Source organism: Aulonocara stuartgranti (genome assembly GCF_965226115.1).
Source record: "Aulonocara stuartgranti genome assembly, chromosome: 20".
NCBI lineage: Eukaryota > Metazoa > Chordata > Actinopteri > Cichliformes > Cichlidae > Aulonocara > Aulonocara stuartgranti.
This window is the reverse complement of record NC_138956.1, coordinates 9,911,920-9,935,331: the sequence shown is the minus strand read 5'-3', so window position 1 is coordinate 9,935,331 and position 23,412 is coordinate 9,911,920. Positions and strand designations below refer to the sequence as shown.

Sequence of the window (23,412 nt, the reverse complement as noted above, 5' to 3'; positions counted from 1 at the left end):
TTGTTGACATGTTCATCAAACTGTCATAGCAATGAAGGTGAAAAATCTCATTTATTCCTTGCTGGGAGCATTGATGGGAGCTCCACAGAGGTTACAGGCCAGCAGTCCCTTCCCTTTTGTATCACTTCATGTCCCTATTTCCTCTTCCTTCCTCCCTCTGCCTGTGTGACTCTCTGCTGCTCTTTGTTTGGCAGTGATTTGACCAAACAAAATCTAACTGGGTATCTCTAAAGCAAGGTGACTGCCAAAGGTGATTTTTCAAGCTGACTGCCAGGACACAATGAGTTTTAGATAGAGAGGCCAAATTTCCCTCCCTCCAACTGGCAGTCGTGGATTAAAATAGAACTAGCCTCTGCACTCAGATTTGTCACCCGTGTCATTATCTGCTCCATTATTCCCACAGCCTTAAATGTACTGCCCTGAAAATCAAGATGCAATAGACTTAATGTTGTGTTTGTGTTGCTGGACCTCACATTCTTGGGTACAGTTGTTTCATTAAAGGACGTGTGATGAAAGTGTGCTTGTTTTGGCTCCGAATAGCAGCTGGAAGTAACTTTGATTTAACCCTCTCAGGCTCAAATTAAGTTTTTGTTGCTAATGCACAAAACAATACCTGCAGTGGTACTTCTGAGTAAAAAAAACTCATAAAATATGTATGTGGGATAATCAGGTTGTTAGCTTTTACTTGTTACAAATCTGCAACGCCTGCCTTGAGAGGGTTAAATAGCATTAAAAAATAGCAATAAGATGTAAAGCCGCATCAGTAAGCCCTGCACAGCATGTGAATGTTTGCCTAGCGTAGCCAATCACATTCCCCTCATACAAAATTATAGAATTCTGAACATGTTTACAGACATCAATCATCATATTTGTCAGTTAATGGCAGTTTGTAATTTACTAATTGAAGTTCCACTTGTTTCCTGAGCTGAGGAGTGTCCATAGGAGGCTGGAAAGGAACACAGCCTAATTCTGTCCCATAATGGGATTTAATCAGTAATGGCTTTACAAATCAAATTAGTGCAGCTTTTGATTTTAAAATCTACTGACTGGAAAGTCCCCCTCTTTCAGTCTGATATCGATATAAAATGAAGCAATCCTCAGTGGACAACTCAACTATCGATCAAGGTCAGGTTGGAGCTGTATTGTGCCTGAATTTGGACAGATGTTAATTTACAGCTGAACACTTTCAACTTAACAGCTTCAGCATAAGCCTGGCACAGGCAGAGAGGGGGGTTAGAGGATACAGAGGGGATATGAGGCAAATGCAAATGACTTGCCAGATAAGTTAATGTGCCTTTGCCATGGCAAGGGACCCTGATTGCACTGGGAAGGTAAGGCTTCCCTGAGCCAGCCGGAGATATCATTAATCCAAGGTTGACCTGGTATGTCTTTTGCATGGTCCTGCCCATCTAAGTTTATTGTCTAAGAAGAGGCTGTTTAGACAGTTGGAAGGCAGAGGAGACGTTGTGTGCTTTCTAAAATGACCGAGCAGCACTTCCTTTTGAGCGTTTCCCGAAGACAAATTGGCTTGGATCAGCAGCCAGGCAGCTGGCTGATGGAGAGGTGAGATGTATAAGGCCCACGTGGGCATTTTCATCATGACGGCTTTTCTTTCCCTTTTTTCTCTTTTTTTGGCTTCCTGCTGCAGTGTGTCATTGTGTCCTAGTCTCTCTCATGCTGTATCACTCACCCACACAGATACACACTAACCTTACAGTACAATGCAATAGGCTTGCACTAATCCTTACTTTAGACATGTCCTGGGCAGTTTTGTTTGGATTACTCTCCTCTGGCACCAGTGAGAGATCAGCACACATGAGTCTGAAGTCTTTAAGTAATAAAAGCGCTTTTATACTTTAGTCATACAGAACATACAAATGTGGGCTTCATATATATGTGGAAGCTGATTAAGATGTCCTGCATAAACAAAAGGCTGAATACTTGTATGGCTTGGCACTGTCCAGAAAGCTTAGCAAACAATCGTAGTGATTGTGTGAATTTACAATAATATGGTTGCCACCAGGTTGACTTGTGATTATACAGAGATTTGCGGGTTTTATAATCCTCCTTAGATCAAATAATAATAAGCAGTGATTCATACAAAAGTGTTCTGTTCTAAATTGACCACTAAAGACTCAGTCCATATGAGTTATCATTTTGTCAGCTAGCAACCACTCTTTCCTTCTGATAGCCCTATAATTGGGGTTTAATTTTTTCCAATAATGATTTTCTAAGAGCAGGGAGACACGTCCAAATAGATCTTACTCAGCCCAGAGTATCATGAATATTAACAGTGAGTGGATAGGAATGTGACCTCAGAAGTCCTTGCAGTGACTGAGTCAGTGTTTACTGTGGTTCAAATTTTGACTTTATCAGTAAAGAAGTGAAGTACCACAGAAATGCAGGAGTATATATAACCTCAGTCACCGTATGCTACCTGCCCAGCACCAGACAGCTAACAAACACAGTTAGCAGCTAGTTGGAGAAATAGTGGTATATGTGACACCAAACTTTAATTTAAGGTTTCCAAAAACACCTTAAATGTGGAAAAATGTTTCAGTTTACACAACAAACCAAACATTCAAGTGAATGCAATCTTTCCTAGGCGGGCCATGACCAGTTTGCCATCTTAACGTGGTAGTACTTTTCTGCGAATTATATATGGTCATGTCTTGTTGCCCCAAATCAATTAATGATTCACATAATGTGCGTGTGTGTCTTTGTATGTATGTGTGTAAGTGGCCTTGGTTGTTAGCTGTGCAATGGCATGCCTCCCTTTAGAGCGTTCAGACTGCAGATCATCTTTCGATCTGTTTTTTTTTTTCATGCATAAAAATATACATCTATAACATATCAACTTGTTTGCTCTCATTTAAAATTTAAATAAAAGCCTTGGGGCAGTATCTACAAAGACAGCATTATGGAAAAACATGTCAGTTCTTTTTTGTAGAGCTACTGATTGTGAGTTTGGTGACATAATATAAAGTTCCGATCTGCAGATTAGAAAACTCACTTACCCATTCGAGTGGACTGTACTGTAATAGAATAATTTCTAATTCTCAAACTCAGTCAGTGTCACCAGTACACTTTGCAGCTTGTTATCCTCTACATTTTAAGAGGACGGCCTCGAAACTTTGTCAAGTGCAGCAAGTTTGTGCAGTTCAAAAAACAAAACAGAAGTGAAGTGCTTGGCCGTGTGCTGTGAACAACAGGGGAATCCATTTCCTATACAAATGATTGTAATTCTCTGCTCTCCTGCACATTTCTGCCCTTTTTACAGGTTTGGCAGTTCACCAGATAATCACAATCACTGTGTCTCTCATTATGGTTATCGCGGCCTTGATTACAACACTCGTCCTTAAAAACTGGTAGGAAAGATTCCTTTACTTTTTGCTTCACGACACGTCAGACGCGCACCCCCGTTCCTTTTCAGAAACCCTAATAGATGAACGAAGGTACAAGGTATGATTTTATGTTTGTTTCTTGTCTTTGGTGCGTGTTTTTGTAGCTGTGCGCAGTCTGGAAATGGTCGCCACAATAGCCATCAGCGAAAGATCCACCAGCAAGAAGAAAGCTGCCAAAACCTGACAGACTTCACCCCAGCTCGGGTGCCCAGCAAGGTGGACATATTCACTGCCTACAACGACAGCCTGCAGTGCTCGCACGAGTGCGTTCGGACTGCCGTACCCATCTACACTGATGAGATGATCCAGCAGACGCCTGTCTACAAGACTGCTTATAACGGAAACAGGTACTGACTGTATGACAGGTGGATGCACGCTTCCCAGTCATTCAGCACTTGGAAATCCACAGTGTGAATGTTATTAGCATGTGGCTTATATTTTATGAAGCTCCGTGCTGAGCAGCAAGGCTTGATCGGTTTAAAATAGGTTAAAAAACGTTCCAGTAACTCGTACTCAGGATTAAGAAGCATTAAGCAGAAACAGATGAGAATAAGAGCATTGAAATGTCGACCACGAATCCTCACATTCGTCTCCAAGCTCGTGTTTTTACCCCGCAGCCACAGTCAGCTTCAGTCGGTATTTTGCTCGAGCAAATCTACACATAAATTGGCGGACTGCTTCCCATCACCTCATCCATCTGCCGTATGCCTCAGCATGTTCAGGCTGCACACACACAAAAAATAACATGTTCTACTGATTTCTATTGGTGTAATGAGTCAGCTGATAGATGTCTTTACTGTGTCGTTTTGTGTCTGGCTCTTCATGGGAGTATTAAACGTTGGCACAAAGGTGTATGCTTTGAACTTCAATACCTGCAAGTTATGTAATATCAGTAAATACACTTTACATGCCCAAGTTTACTGAACATGTAAAGTGTTATATATACAGAGAAACATTAGGCGAGAGATGTGTCTTTGGTGAGTCGTTGGTGCGTTTGCATTCCGCTTTGCGATTTAACCGGACAGGTAGGTTTCACATCGAAATCGCACACACTTTGCATTGCCACGCCGACAATAAGTTGGTGGAGTATTCACAGTGTTTGCTGTCTGAGTGGATAACATAGTCATCTAAGCCGCAGGGCCAGCAAAGATGGTCACACTTACTCAGTGAATCCAAACCCTGTAACAGATTCATTATGTTGGCAAGGATGGCGGGATAATTCATCTGCTGTAAATAGTCTGCTTTTAAATTACACAGGGATGGTTAGGTTTTTATAGCTTGTTTTTCACAGGTTAACCAACAGCACTGCTGAAAAATCTAGGATTTTTTTTATTTTTGCAGAGCAGCCGTCCGAGGCTGACATAGACCTTCACCCAGTGCAGGTCTCTGTCACCCCGCTTGTGTACGTGACAGTGGTACCGTGTTGATTTTGGCACTTAAGGCTACCAAGAGACATAATTAGGCCTTGTAGCGTGTGCAGCATAAAAAAGAAGAAGTCTTATGAGAAAAAGACACTGCTCACCAATGATAATTTTAGAATCAATTATAGGAGGTTTACTATCAACTAATATGTTGTGATGGTATCTAATATAAAAATGTAACCAGTCTGATTACATCATTTATATTCACAAGTTAACTTCTTGCAGTGTGACTCTGACTTCTTGCGTTTTGCCTAACAGGCCCTCACCAACTGAAAGACAACTGATTCCTGTGGCCTTTGTGTCAGAGAAGTGGTTTGAGATCTCATGTTGACGAGCTGAAGGCCTTGTTCATGTTCTGTGGGTGGAAGAGACTTCCTGAATTCACGCTTTGGTGGGTACCGCAGCACTTTATCCCCTTGTAAATAATCATCTGAGCCTTCGATCCCCATGGTGATGCTGCCCCACTTTGGGAATAAAAGGGAACTTGGCATATGTTTGTTATTTGTGACATGATTATGCTCCCTTTCCATCTTGTTCCCTTTTGATATAAAAAAAAACCAGGAGGAATCCGGTTCAATGCAGTAGTCAGGGTCTTTAGCTGAGATAAGAGACTAATTATGTGAATATCAGTACTATGGTCACTGTTAATTATTTCTCCTCTCACATCTGAAACATTTTCATTGATATTTTTGGTGCCGCTTTCATTCTTACACCAAAGGTGCATTGTTTGGCGCATTTCAAGGAGTAAGGGGCACTTTTGCTTGACTTGTGACACATTTTTATGCGTGGCTAAAATATGCCAGAATGGGCCAGCATTTGAAATTCAAAGCGTGAACGTTAAACACATGGTCTAGCCCCACAGTGTTGCTGGAAGGTCAAGAAGCGGTGTAATGTTTGCTATTGACCCAGATTTTTAAGAGGAATAGATTGCCAGCAGGTAACACAGAGAGGCAGGGACAGGGACCCTGGGTTATCTGGACACACATTAGTCTCACTCAGCTTAGCTTTCCACAGCTTGCTCCCTGTGCTGGAGTCATAAAAGACATAAGATCCCTTTTTATCTTTGCAAATCTTGTGTATTTTTTAGGCTTAAGTGTATGCAACAATAGACCTTAACTGTACTGATTTTTAATACAACACTGCCCTTTCATATCATGTAAAAAAGGCACTGGAGTCACATGTTTTTTGAGACAAACCCATATTCTCCCTATAATAAGTCAGAAGCAGGCTAGCTTTGTGTGTGTGTTTAATTTTGCACTGGCAACATAATGAGAAGTAACTGGGGTTGTGTTCTCTGCATCTCCACAGGATCCAGTTGGAAACAAGAAACACAAAAAAACAGCTTCTTTTGTAAAATAGCGTGATCTTTGGACACTGGTGAAGATATTTATTTTTCTAGAGTTGACAAGCAGCAGCCATAACGCTGCGAAAACCATATTTCCAAGAACCTACGGTCATTTAGATATAGATTATATATAAATATATTTACAGGATGTATGGAACTAGACTGTGGACGTCGCGGATGTCTCAAGGAAAACATTAGCCCTATCACAGAGGAACTCAAGGAGCTTCTTCGGGAGGAAGATGAACTGTATTTCTGAACAATGTGCCAATAATGCCACTATGTGCCACAACCTGGATGGACAGAAGTTTCAACAACAACTGATGGACTAAAAAACAAGCCGACAAAAAAAGAGCGTTATATTAACCCTGTATCAACTGCAGTTACATTTTTTTCTTTTGGTTTTTGGTTTTTAAAGAAATATGAAAGTACAAAAAAATGCTAAATGTATTTGAATATGTTATGAAATAGTTTTAAGAAATGTGTTACAAAAGAGTCTAAAAGATATTTATATGAAGCACTATTCTATTAGCTGGGGAAGAGAGATGATGGAAAACGGTATATGCTTTATTGGACGGTTAATTTAAGAAAAAAAAGAAGAAAAAAAGTTGTTTCTACCGGTCCCATTTTAAAATCAGAATAGTCGTGTCTATTTTTTTACACACAAGAGTCTGCCACAGCCCTAACGGGGGAAGTCAGAAGCGCTTGGAACCACTTTTTAAATACTCCCACCTAAGCTGAGGTAATATCAAAGACAACCATCTGAACACATCTGGTCCAAGCCAGTACAGCGCCCACCTCGACTGCTTATTATGTAAGATTTGCATCTGATTTAGGAAAATGGAAAAATACACAAAAGGCTTCTGTGGCGCAGGCGTGTGTCCTCGTTAGATCCCACAGCGGCACATTCACGAGTGAGTACAGCCACAGACTGCATGGAGCTTGACAGGACATTCATACTGCCTCAGGTCTGTCTAGCTTTCTCGCACACCTCGTATCAGTCTCTTGTCTCAGCAGCTGTCTGGGATAAATCTAACGGTTTAGATTTTGATCCGAGCTCCAAATTAAAGGGTAGAAGAGATTTAATCTGAACCTCCTGTGTTCAAATAAATTGTGGTCATTTGCATAAACAGCAAAGTTGAAAAACGGATAGTAATTGAACATCCCCACCCAACTCCCAACTCTCGACCGGTTTGACAAATTAGTTGTTGAGCCTGAAACTCTTAAATTATAGGCGGAAGTCTATGTAATTCCATCGTCAACCGATTTGTTCAAGGTGGAATTAAACAGAAGAAATGGGAAGCTAAAAATGTGGTGTCCCTCAGGATCAAAATGCATGGTTTGTTTAACTGTGGAATGTAAGCAGGAAGGAATCCCCCATCAAACACAGTAGGTTTTTTAAGGGTTCGCTCTCTCCAGACCCAAATAAACTCTTGAGGACAATGTTTAAATCATTCAGTAGTTAAGCTATCACAGCCAGGATGTTTGGGGTTACTCTCAGATAATTTGTTTTAATTTGTGCCGTAGAAAGCTGAGCAAAAAGGGGAAAAAAAGGACAGAATTAAGAGGAAAAAATTCTATTTTGTACTTTCAAAGGCCTAAAAACACTCCCTCTGTGTTTTGTTGTAGTAAGGGGATTAAGACAAACCAATCTGCTGCTGCCAAATTGGTTTAAACTTCTGGTGAGGAAGGACAGTAAAGCTCTCCTGAGAGCTTCCTAGCACCAATACTTTTTATTATCATCTTCAAGCTCCTGAAACAGATTAGCTTTGTGCTACGAAGCTTTCGAGAAAGTTGTCTGTTAATCTACCTTTTTATTTTGCTGTGGGTTTGTACAAAGCACAACTACAATTCTGCAATTGTAAATGTTTATGGCTATAGACAGCAATATGTACAGATATAAATGATGGGTTTTACTAGGTATAGACGGTCGATCTCCAGTACTTCACTTGCTAGGTTTTCGGACTTGTACTCACTTCCTTAAAGGATTCAAGACAACAGGTTGTCCCAGTGATCAGTATCAGTACGTGGGAGCCATTCAGGAGGTGTCGAGATGGCTTGGGATAAACACTGTGGTGCAAAACTCCTGCTCTGGCCAATTCACAACATGAAACTCATCTCATGAATGACACATACCAGTGCAGCCTCACGATAGGCTGCGTTGCTTCTTTGACATAACATATATTTTTTTGAATGAACAGTGATATCTTACTAGTAAGAGGGTTATGAAACTTGCTGTAAATTATACACGTGTAAATGTATTTTCTATATATTTGCTTCTATTTGTGTACAGGTGTGTTCTATTTTTCAAGACCTCTCCCATTTTTTGGGAAGGTTTCAGCTAGGTCGGGGATAGTGTCTTTGTTTACATGTGTAACTATGGTATTTCTTTCAAAACACAAAAACTAACCTTGTGCCAAGCTTCTTACCTGCACTTTCAAGCAGTTACTTGTATTATATCTTTAGCTAACCAGTATAATACTTCAGTAGACGCTGCAATAGCTCAGAGACTGAAGAGTGATTTCCAGGTGGAAAGTAAAAACAGTACCGAGTGGTTTTAAACGGTGTTGTGATCATATCTTGGGTTCAGCTGTATCCATGGTTGGCTGGGAAACCAATGACTTGCTCTTCTTAACTATCATTTCTGCATCGATTTTAATAGACAGTGTATCATCACATGAATTAAAAAAAACAAAAAACAAAAAAACTGTTAATCCAACAGTAGCTGCCAAGAAACTAACTAAACTTGATTTAGACTGGATTGCAATCATTTGTCACCATCCTCATTTTGTATTTGTATATACATACTGCTACAACTGCCCCAGAAAATGTTATTTACTGTAATGACTCTGAAAATAAACCAATATCAGCATTTATTAAGCATATAAGAAAATCAGGGAAAGACATCTAAAGGAAAACTTTTGAAAGGAGGACCGTTCGTGAAGTACACTGTCTGTATTTTCCTTTTTGATGTGACTGCTAAATAGTCAGGGTTAAAAATACAAAAAGCCAACTTTAGCGTTGATAGGAAACGTTTTCATTTTCAAACTTTTTCAGTAATCCTGTTTTTATTCCAGCTTTGCCCTTCAGCTATAATCCCGGCATGGCTATGGCAGTGTTGGTTTCAGTCAGTATGCTAGGTGTACCTAGCATGCTAACACACTGAACTAGGCCAGTGAATATGACAAACCTTACACCTGCTCAACATTAGCATGTTAGCACTGTCTGTTTATGTGCTGTTTTAGCTGAAATCACAGCTGCTGTGCTTCAGTGCGGCCTCACAGGGCTGCTAGTTTGGTTGCAAATTCTTCTGCTTCTTTAGCTTTGGCCAAAATTTCTGCTGTTTATAATGACAATGTACTAAACAAGTAATTTGCCAAAAACTGGGAGCGCAGTCATTTTGCCTAATCAAGCCAGGTTATCAAATCAATTCAAACTCCAACTGTACAAAGAAAACCTCAATAATCAGACGGCCCCATTGAGCAAGCGCTTGGCAACAGTGGGAAGGGAAAACTCCCTGATAACAGGAAGAAACCTCCAACAGAACCTCAGGGAGAGGCATCCATCTGCCTCTCCCTGAGCCCAATGAGGCTGAGGGGAGGGAGCCAACAACAACAGGACAATGAACCTTCAAAGTGGAAAGTTTGTGAGATCATTTTATAATTTGCCCATTTCTTTCTCTTTTAAATGGCTGCCTGATGTAAACAATTTCCCAGTTACTCTGTTGAATACAGTATATTAATATTATTGAATGCAGTGATGGCCAAATCTATGTAAAAATCCCCCCCCTAATTTCTACCTGTGCTAAAGTTGACTGTCGTTTTAAGATTACATGCTACATATAAGAGACCTACACAGAAATTTGAACAACTTCTATTTTAGTCTCACAACTTTAAAACATTTGGCTGATTGACATTTGATGTAAACAGTTTCATCTGTTAACAACACCATATCTGATGATTGTGGAATATCAATGCAACTAGCTAGAATTTGCTGAAAGTGTCAGCTGAGATTATACCGATATTGTGGGAAAGATTCTGGATTCCTTGGAATATACTAAATGCTCTAATTGAACAACAGGAAACTTTAACTTTCTGAAGTTCTTTGTGTTTTAATACTTTGGGGAAAAAGTTTTTGAGCTTTTTTTTTCTTTTCAGGCATTGGGCGTGTTTCGGGCAGATCTATAAAGACTTGAAAAGCTTGATTTTAATGTTAGTATTTCTCTTTGAAATCATGAGGAGCTGCTAAAAGGAATTCTCTTTGCATTCCTGAAGGACATTTAGACAAAGAAAAATGTAACCAGCAGCTGTGATCTATATTTTAAACAGTCGCGGATGTCTGGAGACATCAGCATACAGCACGCTTCCCCCTTTTACCGCTGTCTGAAATCAAACTGATACGTAAGGAAGCGTCTTACTGCTTTCTTGCGTTTTCAGTTTACATTTCAGTATAGCAGATGAGTTTAGTTTATTATAACTAAGAGGCAGGAAAGTAATTCCACTCGGCCCAGTCAGATTTGATTGAAGAAATATTGTGTTGTTGTGTTAGGTGTGGGTGTGGGGGTTACTCGACATGCCTTTTTTTTTCACAGCAAATGAATATTTTGCGGTTCTCCTTTCTGTTTCTTCAGCAGCCCATAAAACCTGTGCTCTCCTCGACATAAACAAGCTATCAATCAGCGAGGCTTTTCCTGTCAAGATGAACGATGTGCCACATTTACAGAGACTGTGATTCCTCTTTGCATGTCAGAAACTCAGAGTGGAAGTTATTGACATATGTTTTGTTTGAATGACATGCTAGCTGAAGGACAAAGTTGTTTTCTTTCCACATATTAATGGAAGCATTCATACCAGAGGAACGGTCAGAGGAATCCGTGTATTGGCTATATTGTGGACTTATTAGCACACTGTGTGATAACAAAAATATCTTGTGGACGCTTTATCAATGAAAACAAAAAGAGACGTTTAATTAGAAGGTGAGAGGACAAACTGAGAGGAAAGGATAAAGTTTATCTTTGCAGAATGATATATATCCATCCTCGGCCGGTGTTTTGGCCTTTTGTGAAATAGTGACAAAATATAGTCCACTCGTGCACGGACACATCTTTTCTCAGTCAGCAGGATTTTCAGGCTAATGCTAGTGGACGTGTTTCTTTTGAAACTGTCCTCTGACAGGCAACTTAGAAAATTGGATATTTCCTAAACATATTAACAAAAAGTGTTTTGATCCAAATCGTGAGTTTTTTTTCTGAACCAAAGAAACCAAAATCAGCAAGTCGACAGAAAAGAAAAAATATATAAAGAAGGTGTAGACAAGTCTTTGGTGAAGGTCTGTTGATGCCTAATGTGTTGCTTTTTCAAAATGAAGCACAAAAAACAACTGTGACACAGCTCTTTTCTGCCTGAGAACTTCAATAAAAGTGATTATATTGTTGTGACTATTTCACAAACTGCCCCGAGACTGTGGAGGTATATCACTGGATCCATTTATTTCTTTTTTTCACTCCCAGTAAACTGTAGCTCCTCACTCCTCGCTTTTCCGCATCTTTTCAAAAAACTAAAAAAACTAAAAATCACGTACTGTGCGCTTACTGTATTTTAAGCGGAGGGCTGCGACTCTCCTCTCGGGTCATGTTTTTACTTTTTCTATTCACAAGAGCTAAAGCACTGTCACTGTCAGTGATTATCAGTGCAGTCAGACTTGAAAAAGACTTGGAGAAAAAAAAAAACGACTAGCAGCGTGACCCAAATCTGCTGTCGTGTCAGCTAATTCATGCAGATGGCCTCTAGCCCTGGATCATGCCTTCGCGAGCTAAGTGCAGGCCTGAAACGAGTGACACAGCGAGGGAATTCGGAATAGCAGGCGAATGGGATAGCCTGCGATTGCATGTTCTGCGAGAGCTGATCAAAGTAGATGGAGCAAAAACAGCAACAAAACTAAATATGAAGTACAGTAAAAGTTCAAAGGTCAAGTCAAAGGTCAAGGGGTGAGGAGCTTGTATAGATTCTTTTCTCTCTGGGGCAGGGGGGAGGGAAGGGCTTTTCACACACAGTTCATTGAGGCTGACTTACAATCATGATTCATACCTACCATGAAGGAACCTGACTCAAGTTGTGTTGTCGCCATAAAAATGAAGAGTTTGTACTTTGTGACTCAAACTTTTATATTTGTGTTTAATATATCAATGAGTACCTCTGTTAACTTTTGTATAAGACCTATGACTATAGTATATACAAACACACTCACACACACAAAACACACCTCCACGAAAAGGGACTCTAGTCTGTCTCTGTGACGGCTAAATGTTGTATAACTTTTATTTTGTGTCTTATGAACCACATCTCTTCCTTTTGTAGTTATTGGTAAATGTTACGATTTCCAGGTGACTTTGATTTGGTTACTCTTGTACTACTAAGCTCTGTATTTGCAAGCACTGTAAATGCGATTCTCATTGGACTCGTCCTCTGTACATTTAGTACTCTGATGTTGCTATTAATAAAATGTAAAACAACACGAGCACGTGCTATAGGGAGTTTGTTGGAATGAATCTGGGGGAGGGCAGCGATCTGGGCAAATGGCACGAAATAAAAGATTTTAATATGAATCCAATCGATGCTTCTGTCAAATCCAATGATGTGCAAAATTCTGAGCAGCTAAATTCTCAGCATTTTAATGAATAAACATGAGTTATCATGTCAAATGTGATACATGAGCATTAATAATGCTAACAAATGAGACTAGCACTCACATCCACCAGCATTTACACTATGTGGTATCAAGGGCTCAGGGTTCTTCCAGTAACCACAGTGGTAACAATGACTCATGCGTCGCTTTAAAAGCATAAAGATGACACCGTTGGCGAAATATATTAAACATGGTGAATATAATATGCGGAACTCAAACAGCTCTAATATTCTAGACGGAACATGAAAAGTATCATCAGGGAAAAACAAAAACAAGAAACATCCAGCAAGGCAGCAAAATTCAAGGGTAGTATTTACTTTTAAAAAACTAGAACTGTATTTTGGGGGCTGAAACATAAAAGGGAGGTTAGGGGTCAAATGTGAAATTATATTTGGATGCAGACTATAATGTGAAATCTCCATATACCGGGATCATCATATCAACTCAAATTTAATATGAACAAAGTCCTCTGCAAAAAAAAAAAAGAGTATATAGACTTTAAAGAACATTTTATGTATTTTTTATTGTTGATTTTCTTTTATTTGGTGTTACATTGTTTTCTCGATCAATAATAGAAACTCCCTCAGCAGTATTGTTAACACCTGCTCCAAAATCACGGGGGTCAGGCAGAGAGGTTTGTGTTCACTATGGGAAAACCAGGTGGCAACGAAGGCAAAAAACATTAATATCCATCCTGAACATGTTTTGTCATCTGAGTTCAGGAAGTTGCACACAGGTTACCTTTTACCCCAGAGTAACACAAACAGAAACTTAAAAGCCTTCATTCCCTCAGCCATTAGATTACTTAACACTGCCACGGCTCATTAAGACTAATTTTTCTGTGATTGTTTATTTTTCGATATTTGTGAGCTTGACCATGAAATATCTATCTTGATCATCCCAGATATGAAGCATCGATTTTTTAATTGATCTATTAGTTTATTTTTTGCTGTTTCCCTTGTAAACTCGTCATTCTCTCCATTTCACAGCCTTTTGGTGGTACGGTGTTACGGTGGTTAGCATTATTGCTTCAAAGCAAGAAGGGCCATTGATTCAAATCCACTGACCTGGTAGGAGTTTACATGTTCTCCATGTGCCTGTGTGGGTTCCTTCTTGATTCTCCAGCTTCCTCCCACTGCCCAGAGACATGCACATTAGGTCCACTGCTGATTCTAAATCGGCTGTGAATGTGAATGGTTCTCTTTCTAGCCTCCAGCCTGACTGTGACCAGCGACCTCGATGAGCAGAAGAGTCTAAATGGATGACCGCATTTGTGATCGGGTACATTATACATGCAGGATTATCTTCATAATATTAAATTAATAAATTGGACTCTATTTTGCGTTAATGACACAGGAAAAAAAATGCAGTATTTATTTATATTAAAGGAAAGTTAATGGAAAATTGAAACTTATGAATATCACACTATGTCACTGTTATAATACTAAGGTCAAGAAGCTCTCTTCATTGGCTCCAGTCAACAATTTCTTGTAAAATGACAAAAATAACTAATAATAACGTCCTTCGTGGCTTGCCTGGATAAAAGCCTCCAGAATGAGTAGTGACATATTTGCAGGGAAAGCTGTAAGCGCTCCAGTGGTTGTTTTTCTACCTGATTAAGGTGCGAAATGTCTTCTCGGCTCGCGTTTCCTCCTATCTAAACCACTCAATCATTAATAATAGCAATGATTAAAGCTTTGCGAGCGCGGGCCCTGTTTGTTCAGTATGCGCCACACAATGGTTTTTGAAGGCTTAGTGGAGAATCCCACTTAACACTGGCCCAAAGTTACAACCAGCTCACATGAAAAAGCAACTGACAACAAGCAACTTCGCACCAAGTGGTAATTATTATATATCCTTCGTATTCAGATTCAATAATCAGTTACTCGTCTTTTTTGTGATAAAACTAAAGCAATTTAGTATAATTTGAGAGCCATAACTTATGTATATGTTCTTAAATATCTTAACAACTACTGAATGGATTGCCTTTAATTTAAAGAAAATTCATGTTTCTTCCACTTCAGCCACACTTCAAAAAGGTCTAGGTTGACATATTGTATCTGTCATATGCATCTTTCCTCTTTGACAAAATTCACAGTGTGACAATAAATGCTAATTTATCTAAGCATTGTGATACTGCTCCTCGGTTTAACAGCATATCTTGTTGATCAGCGGCTTCTCTTTAGTCCTTGCTTTCTCACCCACGCTGTGCTTTTGAGATCACCTGGAGATACGGTTCTCCTCTCATGTTTGACGAATCGGCATGGGCAGAATGAGTCCTCCTCTGTACTCCCTAAAGCCAGACTCTGTCCTCGGGGAGGCCTGCCAGGCCGCATTAGCATGAGGCCAGTTGGATCAGTCTACACTGACTGTGACAGGAACGGAGCCCCTCTCGCTCCTCATACAATAGAATTATGCAGCCCTGCCTGCACAGACGGACACGATCAATGGAGTGGACGGCACATGCCAACAGCTGCCAGGGAGATACTTCAGCACGGTGAGATTAATCCCAGTTGCAAACCTGCACCCTTCAAAGAGTCTCCTGCCGCCTTGCCCAGACAGGGGAGTCAAAGTTGATTAGCTCCTTAGTTGTCCAGTGGGGAGTGGAACATCCAGACCACCTCTGAATGGCAGCTAAGATAGTGTAGGACAGGGCTGAGAAGACTACTAAACTATTCTACTCACTTTTTCAATTGATATTTTAGAGTCTTTAGAGGTGATTGGCTTTGTCTACCGGGGTCAAGCCTTGTCAGTGTGAGTGCTTTTCCAAACCCATCTCATATTTTCCATATTTCTTGAAGAGACAGAATGTCTACTGTGCTGGAAAGAAGAGCCACACATGTCCTGCTTTGTGCCATAAAGTAGTCTTCTCTGTAGGAAAGAAGCAGTTCTTGTTGCCAGTTCTTTGGGCTCCATGTGAAAATGTCTTGACAGACTGTTATGCTCATGTTTCCTCCTTTGGCAGCTGGTTGGGAGCATGTTGAATAAAATCCGACAGTTTAGCAAAACAATAAAGAAATTCAAAATGGTATGCCTCAGGCAACTTGATAAGTCATAGCTGCAGGTGATGTAAGGCTGCCACTGTCTTGGTCTTGGCCTTAAAACAGTGGCTGCAGTACTCAAGAGCTAGGGGACAAAATGAGCCACTCCTGCAGGTCTCTAACCAATTGGAGGATCTGTGCTTCGACAACATGCAGTGGCAAATGACTCCTTTTGATAAGCTTACCACTTGTGCAGTATGTAAGGTTAGCTATATGGTGCACTACTTTATGCGCAAGCACTACACTGTCTGCCAGACAGTATTGCCTAGCTACTAGGTTTCTGCACTGAACGCCTGAAAGCAGTTTTCTGTTACTGCTGCCCTAGCATTGAAGTCTGTGGAACTAGATTGGAGTCAGCTTAGAATTTATGACCTGAGTAGAACTTTCTAAACTCTACTCCCATTCAATGCCATCTTGTGGATAGTGATGGTTTAAACAGACACCACCAAGAGTAGAAAAATAAACAGAGGGATCAACATTGGTTATCGTTTCTTTTAAATGTTAAAACTTACACACATACATATTGCATAATTATATTAGCTACAGTAGTAGCTTGTGAGGCAGTTTTTCAGTGTCTGCCTGAGTTTACTCAGATCTTCTTTGTTTATAAAAGAACTGAATCGCACTGAATCAATATTAAGGTCGTGTCTCAGTCCAACCAGAGTGCGGAACACTGATTAACACCTCACAAGACAAAATCATCAACTAATTTGCCTGAGCAAAATACAAATAAATGAACCCATCTAGTTCTTTTGTATTTTCATTCCCCAAATTTGTTTATTTATTTGTTTTTACACTGTTTTACTGTAGGGGGTTATGTTCACTGGCAACATTATTGGAAAAAAAGGAGGGCATCCTTCAAAGGTAGTGAAAAAATTATATGTGTAATAGAGAGTGTCTAGCCAAAAAATGAATGCAACCATCAGCCATTTCTACAGATCCCAGCAAGTAAGATTTGTTTACTATCAAGTAAACTCCCTTGAAGCCACAGTAATAATGAGTTATCTGTCAGGAAGGGGAAAGAATGTTATTACGAAGCCAAAAATTCGACAGAAAATCTTATTGGATAGCTAGCAAAAACAAACATTGAACTTTAACTGAAGATATTGCTATTTCCCATTTCCTAATGACAGGTGACACTGCTTTCTTTCCCCATCGACACCCATTCCCATTTTAACAGCGGTAAATGCACAGTGTAGATTGCAAAACGCTCATCTATTTTACCTCAAAACATGATCTTCTCTCTGCATGTGTACCTATGCCTAAGCAAACCTTGGCAAAATGATGTCTGCTCATAAATTGGCTTTCATAAATATTCAGTGTAACACTGCATACATTTTCTAGAGAAAACATTTTGTAAGCCACATTAGTCATGCATGCACATAGCATTTACATGACGAAGATGAAAAATATCAGGATGTGTTAATAATACTTATGCGTTGTGACATTTGGAGCACAAAACTTTTTAACAGTTGGTCAGATTTAGTATAAATGGGCTGCAAGGTAAACAAAGTTCTGAAAGCCAGTCATTATTTGTGACAAAGGGACCTGAGTGACAGACGTCTGCAGGGTGGCTGCTGTTTGCACATCACTTATCAGCACAATCCAGAACCCTTTGTTTGACCAGTCTGCGTTTTACTTGTTCAAGAATTGTCAGGCCAAATCCAGGTTTCATGGTTCCTATGGTGACATGAGCAATCTTAATCCTTTTTTTCCATCAAAAATTTACAATTGATGCTGAGACTGAAATGATTTTACAGCTTTATTTCTGAGTTAAACAAAACAAAACAAGAAGCTCATCAAGAGTGCAAACCTCTGTCAAGGCAGCTCACGCTTTACTTTCAGTGTATTGACCTTGAATGACAGGTCTGAGGTCAAATGTGACATGATATTTTAGTCTTTATATGGGAATTTCTATATGATGACTATACACACCATACTTGTAGGAATCATAGTTTCTAAGTTCTAATGCTTTTGGCCAATTGTCTACCAAAAAATCATTAAGTTGACCTTGAAGACCCTGGTGGATGCAAGCCAATTTTTAATGGATTTTATAACCTGACCCTGCTCTACACTCCTGAAAAGTTTGATCAGAATTTTGTGAACTATTGTGTTACAAACAAAGGAATGACATGCATAGATGCAAAGGATACCAAAAACATAACAGAACAGTACTCAAATATCATGATCTAGAGAAAATGTAGAGAACCTATGAATGTTTATCATTATTTCAGCAAACTTGAAATTAGAAGTAAGCACAGTAATGATGACTGAATTTCTCGTGCAACGGGGAGAAACACTCGCAAACAGGCTAAAACCCGGAGCCTGGAGTTGCCAGAGGTGATGTGTGGTGATGTCACCAGGCTAAAATAGCTCCTCATTAGCACCTCTGAAGCAGGTCGTATGATTAATCGTCACCAAAGATTTACAATCCAATTAATGAGTGTCTGAGCGTGGAACAAATGACTCACCTTTGAGGGAAACACATCAATGAACAGATCCAAATGGGCTTTTTTGGGGGGTGAATTTTTGGGCCTCGGGCTGATTGATGCTGAAGTAGATGGGCAGTATCTCCAGGTTGGTAGATGCTTGTGACATCCAAGAGTCCATCACTCACTGGGCGCCTCGTCATTGAAACTCTTTGGTGAAGTGTTTTTCTTTCATACTGTGTTCTGTGAGAGTCCAACAACAAAAACTTGGTCTCTGTTTTAGCAATTATGAGTGCACATACACACATTTCTGCAAATGCATTTTGCTGGGAATGCCTAATTTAGCAGTGAGCGCTTCCCCGTTACCAGCCTGGCCTCAAGTTTTAATCCCCACATTTGCATAGCTAAACATAGATCAGCCTCCGCACTGGATATCGACTCGAGGAATATAAATGCTTGTTTTGACTGCACGTTGAAAACGTTGATTAAACATTCATGAGCTCACTCCTTCTCTGTCTCTGCGGCAAGCCTGTAAAACGCTACCTGTATATGATACAGTGAGACAGTATATGCAAAAGTTCCCAAGTGAAGTGAAACAGCTTCACTTTTTTTTCCCTTTAATCCTTGGTGGTGCCAGGCCACTCTGTGTTCCAAAGACTGATTCAATTCCTCGCAAATGGCTCCTCCAAGAGTTTCTTTGCTGAGTTTAAGGAGGGAGCTCACAGATGCGGAACGGACGCAATAACTGCCGACTTGCTGGCTGATAGGACAGCTTTATCACACACTACTTGCACTGCTGAGCTGGGGTATTCTGTCTTGCTGGTACTTGCACACACAGAGAAAAATGCACAAACACACAGAAGTACTAAATAAGAAACAGTCACGTACAGTACATGACAAAGAAAATGCTGGCAGTTTGTAGCCACTGTCTTACATAAAGCCACAGTATATTGATATTGATTTCCATTTAATGAACCATGAATAGAACTGTGTGTATTGTACTGTGTGACTGTTAATCGTAGCAGACACTGAACGCATCTAGGCAGCTGTCCGGTCCGCCTGTTTGGCAGAGCTTTTAATCTGACAGCGCCTCAGTTCCTGGACAGCTGCCTCATGGAACAAAACAAAAAACAAAACAAAAAAACACTTGTTGGTGCAAATAAATTACTTTATGGATCGCTAATCAAATCAGTGATCACTAATCAATTCTTTTTCATTTGAGGCATGAGCAGAGATATACACCGATCAGCCATAATATTATGGGAGGTGAAGGGAATAACACTGATTATCACTACAGGGTGGGCCATTTATATGGATACACCGTAATAACATGGTCCTGTAATAACAAGTCCTGTTTGTGGCACATTAGTATATGTGAGGGGGCAAACTCACATATACTAAACCACTGTTCCTTCCTTGGACCACTTTTCATAGATACTGATCACTGCAGACCGGAAATACCCCACAGTAGCTGCAGTTTTGGAGATGTTCTGACCCAGTGGTCTAGTGCCCATATCAAAATCATGTAATCAAACTCTCTGAAATCCTTACCTTTGCCCATTTTTCCTGCTTGTAACACATCAACTTTCAGGACAAAATGTTCACTTGCACTCTGATATATCCCACCCACTAACAGGTGCCATGATGTACAGGGTGGGCCATTTATATGGATACACCGTAATAACATGGGAATTTTTGGTGATATTAAAGTCCTGTTTGTGGCACATTAGTATATGTGAGGGGGCAAACTCCTCAAGATGGGTGGTGACCATGGTGGCCATTTAGAAGTTGGCCATCTTGGATACAACTTTTGTTTTTTCAATAGGAAGAGGGCCATGTGACACATCAAACTTTATTCACAAGAAAAACAATGGTGTGCTTGGTTTCAACGTAACTTTATTCTCTCATGAGTTATTTACAAGTTTCTGACCACTTATAAAATGTGATCAATGTGCTGCCCATTGTGTTGGATTGTCAGTGCAACCCTCTTCTCCCACTCTTCACACACTGATAGCAACACCGCAGGAGAAATGCCAGCACAGGCATCCAGTATCCGTAGTTTCAGGTGCTGCACATCTCGTATCTTCACACCATAGACAATTGCCTTCAGATGACCCCAAAGATAAAAGTCTAAGGGGGTCAGATCGGGAGACCTTGGGGGCCATTCAGCTGGCCGACGACAACCAATCCACTTTCCAGGAAACTGTTCATCTAGGAATGCTCGGACCTGGCACCCATAATGTGGTGGTGCACCAGCTTGCTGGAAAAACTCAGGGAACGTGCCTGCTTCAGTGCATAAAGAGGGAAACACATCATCATGTAGCAATTTCAAATATCCAGTGGCCTTGAGGTTTCCATTGATGAAGAATGGACCCACTATTGTTGTACCGATAGTGGGTCCATTAGTTGTACTGACTAATGCCACTCTACAGTGACATGCAGCGAGTGCTACGCTGTGGGCTCTTGCTGAATGAAGCTAGGACTGATGTTTCTTCATTAGTGACAGTTTTCTTGCGTCCACATTTTGGCAAATCCAACACTGAACCAGTTTCACGAAACTTAGCAAGCAGTTTGCTAACTGTAGCATGGGAGATGGGTGGTCACGTAGGGTGTCTTGCATTGAAATCTGCTGCAATGACCCGGTTACTGCGTTCACCAGATATCAACACAATTTCAATCCGCTCCTCACGTGTTAACCTCTTTGACATGTAAATGGCTGTGAACAAAGAGAAACTTTTGATGAGATGATGATGAGATAGCCTTTATTTGTCAGTTGCAGGTCTTTTGCCCACAACCGAGATGACAGACCTTGCCGACCGTACTTACATACAATACACAAACATCACATTGGGGAGACAGGTCAGGCTAGGTAGCGAGGAAAAAAACATCGAAATGTGTAACACAAAAGGATAATACATGAATGCACAGATATCAACACACCATAGCACAATAAACACAGACAGCAACATGGGAAAGTGTTCCAGTGTGTACATCTGATCTGGGACCGCTGCAATCTTCGACTGCGCCTCCAGCTGACCCGATGTCCACATCAGAGGGGAGGTAAGCGTTGGAGGTGGCGTTGGATCCGGGGTAGGGAGGGTGATGCGTCAGTGAGTGCTTATCAGTATCAGTATATGTATGTGTGTGCGTGTCCATAGTTCAGCTGAGACAGTGTCCTTCCCGTTCTGAGAAGTCGCGCCTCATCCCATCGTTTCAATCCCAGCGGGCAGCTTTGGGGGGGTTTGAACAGCCAGTTCCGCTTTCTTAATTCTCCTATAAGCCAGGGCCAAGCCAGCACCGATCAGCAAGAACCCTGTTATCATGGTTCCGAATAGGTAGATATCTTCAGCGTCCTCGATCAACAGTCCCGCCAGGCACACGACCCTCCATTCCTGCCACCTGTCCATCCGGCAGGGAAAGTCCCTCCAGGGCACTCGGGCTCTCCCGAGCCCAGACTTCTCGTTGAGAAAAGGGTGTCAATAGCATTCAGAGACCAGTTGATCAAATCCATAATTCTCTTTAGGTTTTAGAAACAGACTGTGAGAGAGTGTTCCAGGGAAAAGTAATACAAAAAAACACGAGACTAGACAAGGACATAAGAACTAAGCAGGGAAGATAAAGGGGAGGAGAGCCAAAAGGAAAAACTAACTCATGACAGAATAAAGTTATGTTGAAACCAAGCACACCATTGTTTTTCTTGTGACATTACCACTAAGTTTGATGTGTCACATGGCCCTCTTCCTATTGAAAAAACAAAAGTTGTATCCAAGATGGCCCACTTCTAAATGGCCACCATGGTCACCACCCATCTTGAGGAGTTTGCCCCCTCACATATACTAATGTGCCACAAACAGGACTTTAATATCACCAAAAATTCCCATGTTATTACGGTGTATCCATATAAATGGCCCACCCTGTACATCATGGCACCTGTTAGTGGGTGGGATATATCAGAGTGCAAGTGAACATTTTGTCCTGAAAGTTGATGTGTTACAAGCAGGAAAAATGGGCAAAGGTAAGGATTTCAGAGAGTTTGATTACATGATTTTGATATGGGCACTAGACCACTGGGTCAGAACATCTCCAAAACTGCAGCTATTGTGGGGTATTTCCGGTCTGCAGTGATCAGTATCTATGAAAAGTGGTCCAAGGAAGGAACAGTGGTAAACCAACAAAACGGTCATGGGCAGTCAAGGCTCACTGATGCACGTGGGGACTAACCCATGTGGTCCAATCCAACAGATGAGCTACTGAAGCTAAAATTGCCAAAAACTTAATGCTGGTTCTGATATAAAGGTGTCAGAATACAAAGTGCATTACAGGTCTCCATCATCCAGGTCATGGTAGTTCAAGGAGCTTTGAAAGAAAGCGACTAGACTTCTTGCATCGTGTGTGCATCACTTACCTGAGGAACATCGACTATAGGAAAAAAGCAAACTGGTGGAGGCAGTGTGATGCTTTGGACAGTGTTCTGCTGGGAAACCATGGATCCTGCCATCCATGTGTGTGGTGTTCTTTGACATGCACCACCTACCTGAGCATTACTGCAGACCATGTACACCCTTTCACGGAAACAGTATTCCCTGACGACTGTGGCCTCTTTCAGCAGGATAATTTGAGGAACACAACAAATGAGGTGTTGAATTGTGAAATATGTCCGATATACATGTCCGATCCATACGGCCGCACCTCACAACTTACAGGACTTAAACATCTTGGTGCCAGGTTACCACAGCACACTTACAGGGATCTAGTGGTCTCCATGTCTCGATGGGTCAAGACTTAATAAAAATGTATCAAAACTTAAAAAATACTTTAAAAACAAGACCATGACAGTCATTTGTCAAAATTCGCTAACAGTGAAATGTAAAAATTAAATTAAACATTAAAAGAATTAAAACAATGGTCATGTATTGTACGTTCTGGTTTAAATATATATCTTACACAATACATTCTACTTGATATAAAGGAAACACATCATGACAAAAGATGTAAATGTTTAATTAAATAAATAGCTCATATATTTATTAAACAAGGCACATCTCGACACAAATACCAATAGAAATGCGACTTCTGTAATTATTAATTATA

General features: G+C 40.6%; 1 protein-coding gene and 1 long non-coding RNA gene across 5 annotated transcripts in view; both read left to right on the top strand.

Annotated features, from left to right (window-relative positions):
• The window catches only part of ajap1 (adherens junctions associated protein 1), a 55,680-nt gene extending 43,000 nt beyond the window's left edge, over positions 1-12,680 (top strand). For 3 of the 4 annotated variants that reach the window (XM_082517907.1, XM_082517908.1, XM_082517910.1), the window contains 4 exons: positions 3,281-3,368; positions 3,509-3,751; positions 5,084-5,216; positions 6,134-12,680. In XM_082517907.1, the coding sequence (XP_082374033.1) occupies positions 3,281-3,368; positions 3,509-3,751; positions 5,084-5,156 (404 nt within the window). In that variant the 3' untranslated portion in view covers positions 5,157-5,216; positions 6,134-12,680. The remainder of the gene's footprint in view (positions 1-3,280; positions 3,369-3,508; positions 3,752-5,083; positions 5,217-6,133) is intronic. The other variant, XM_082517909.1, reaches the window with a different exon arrangement.
• Positions 1-23,412, top strand: part of LOC309697092 — a 294,518-nt gene that overhangs the window by 165,455 nt on the left and 105,651 nt on the right. The gene's annotated exons all lie outside the window — the stretch shown is intronic.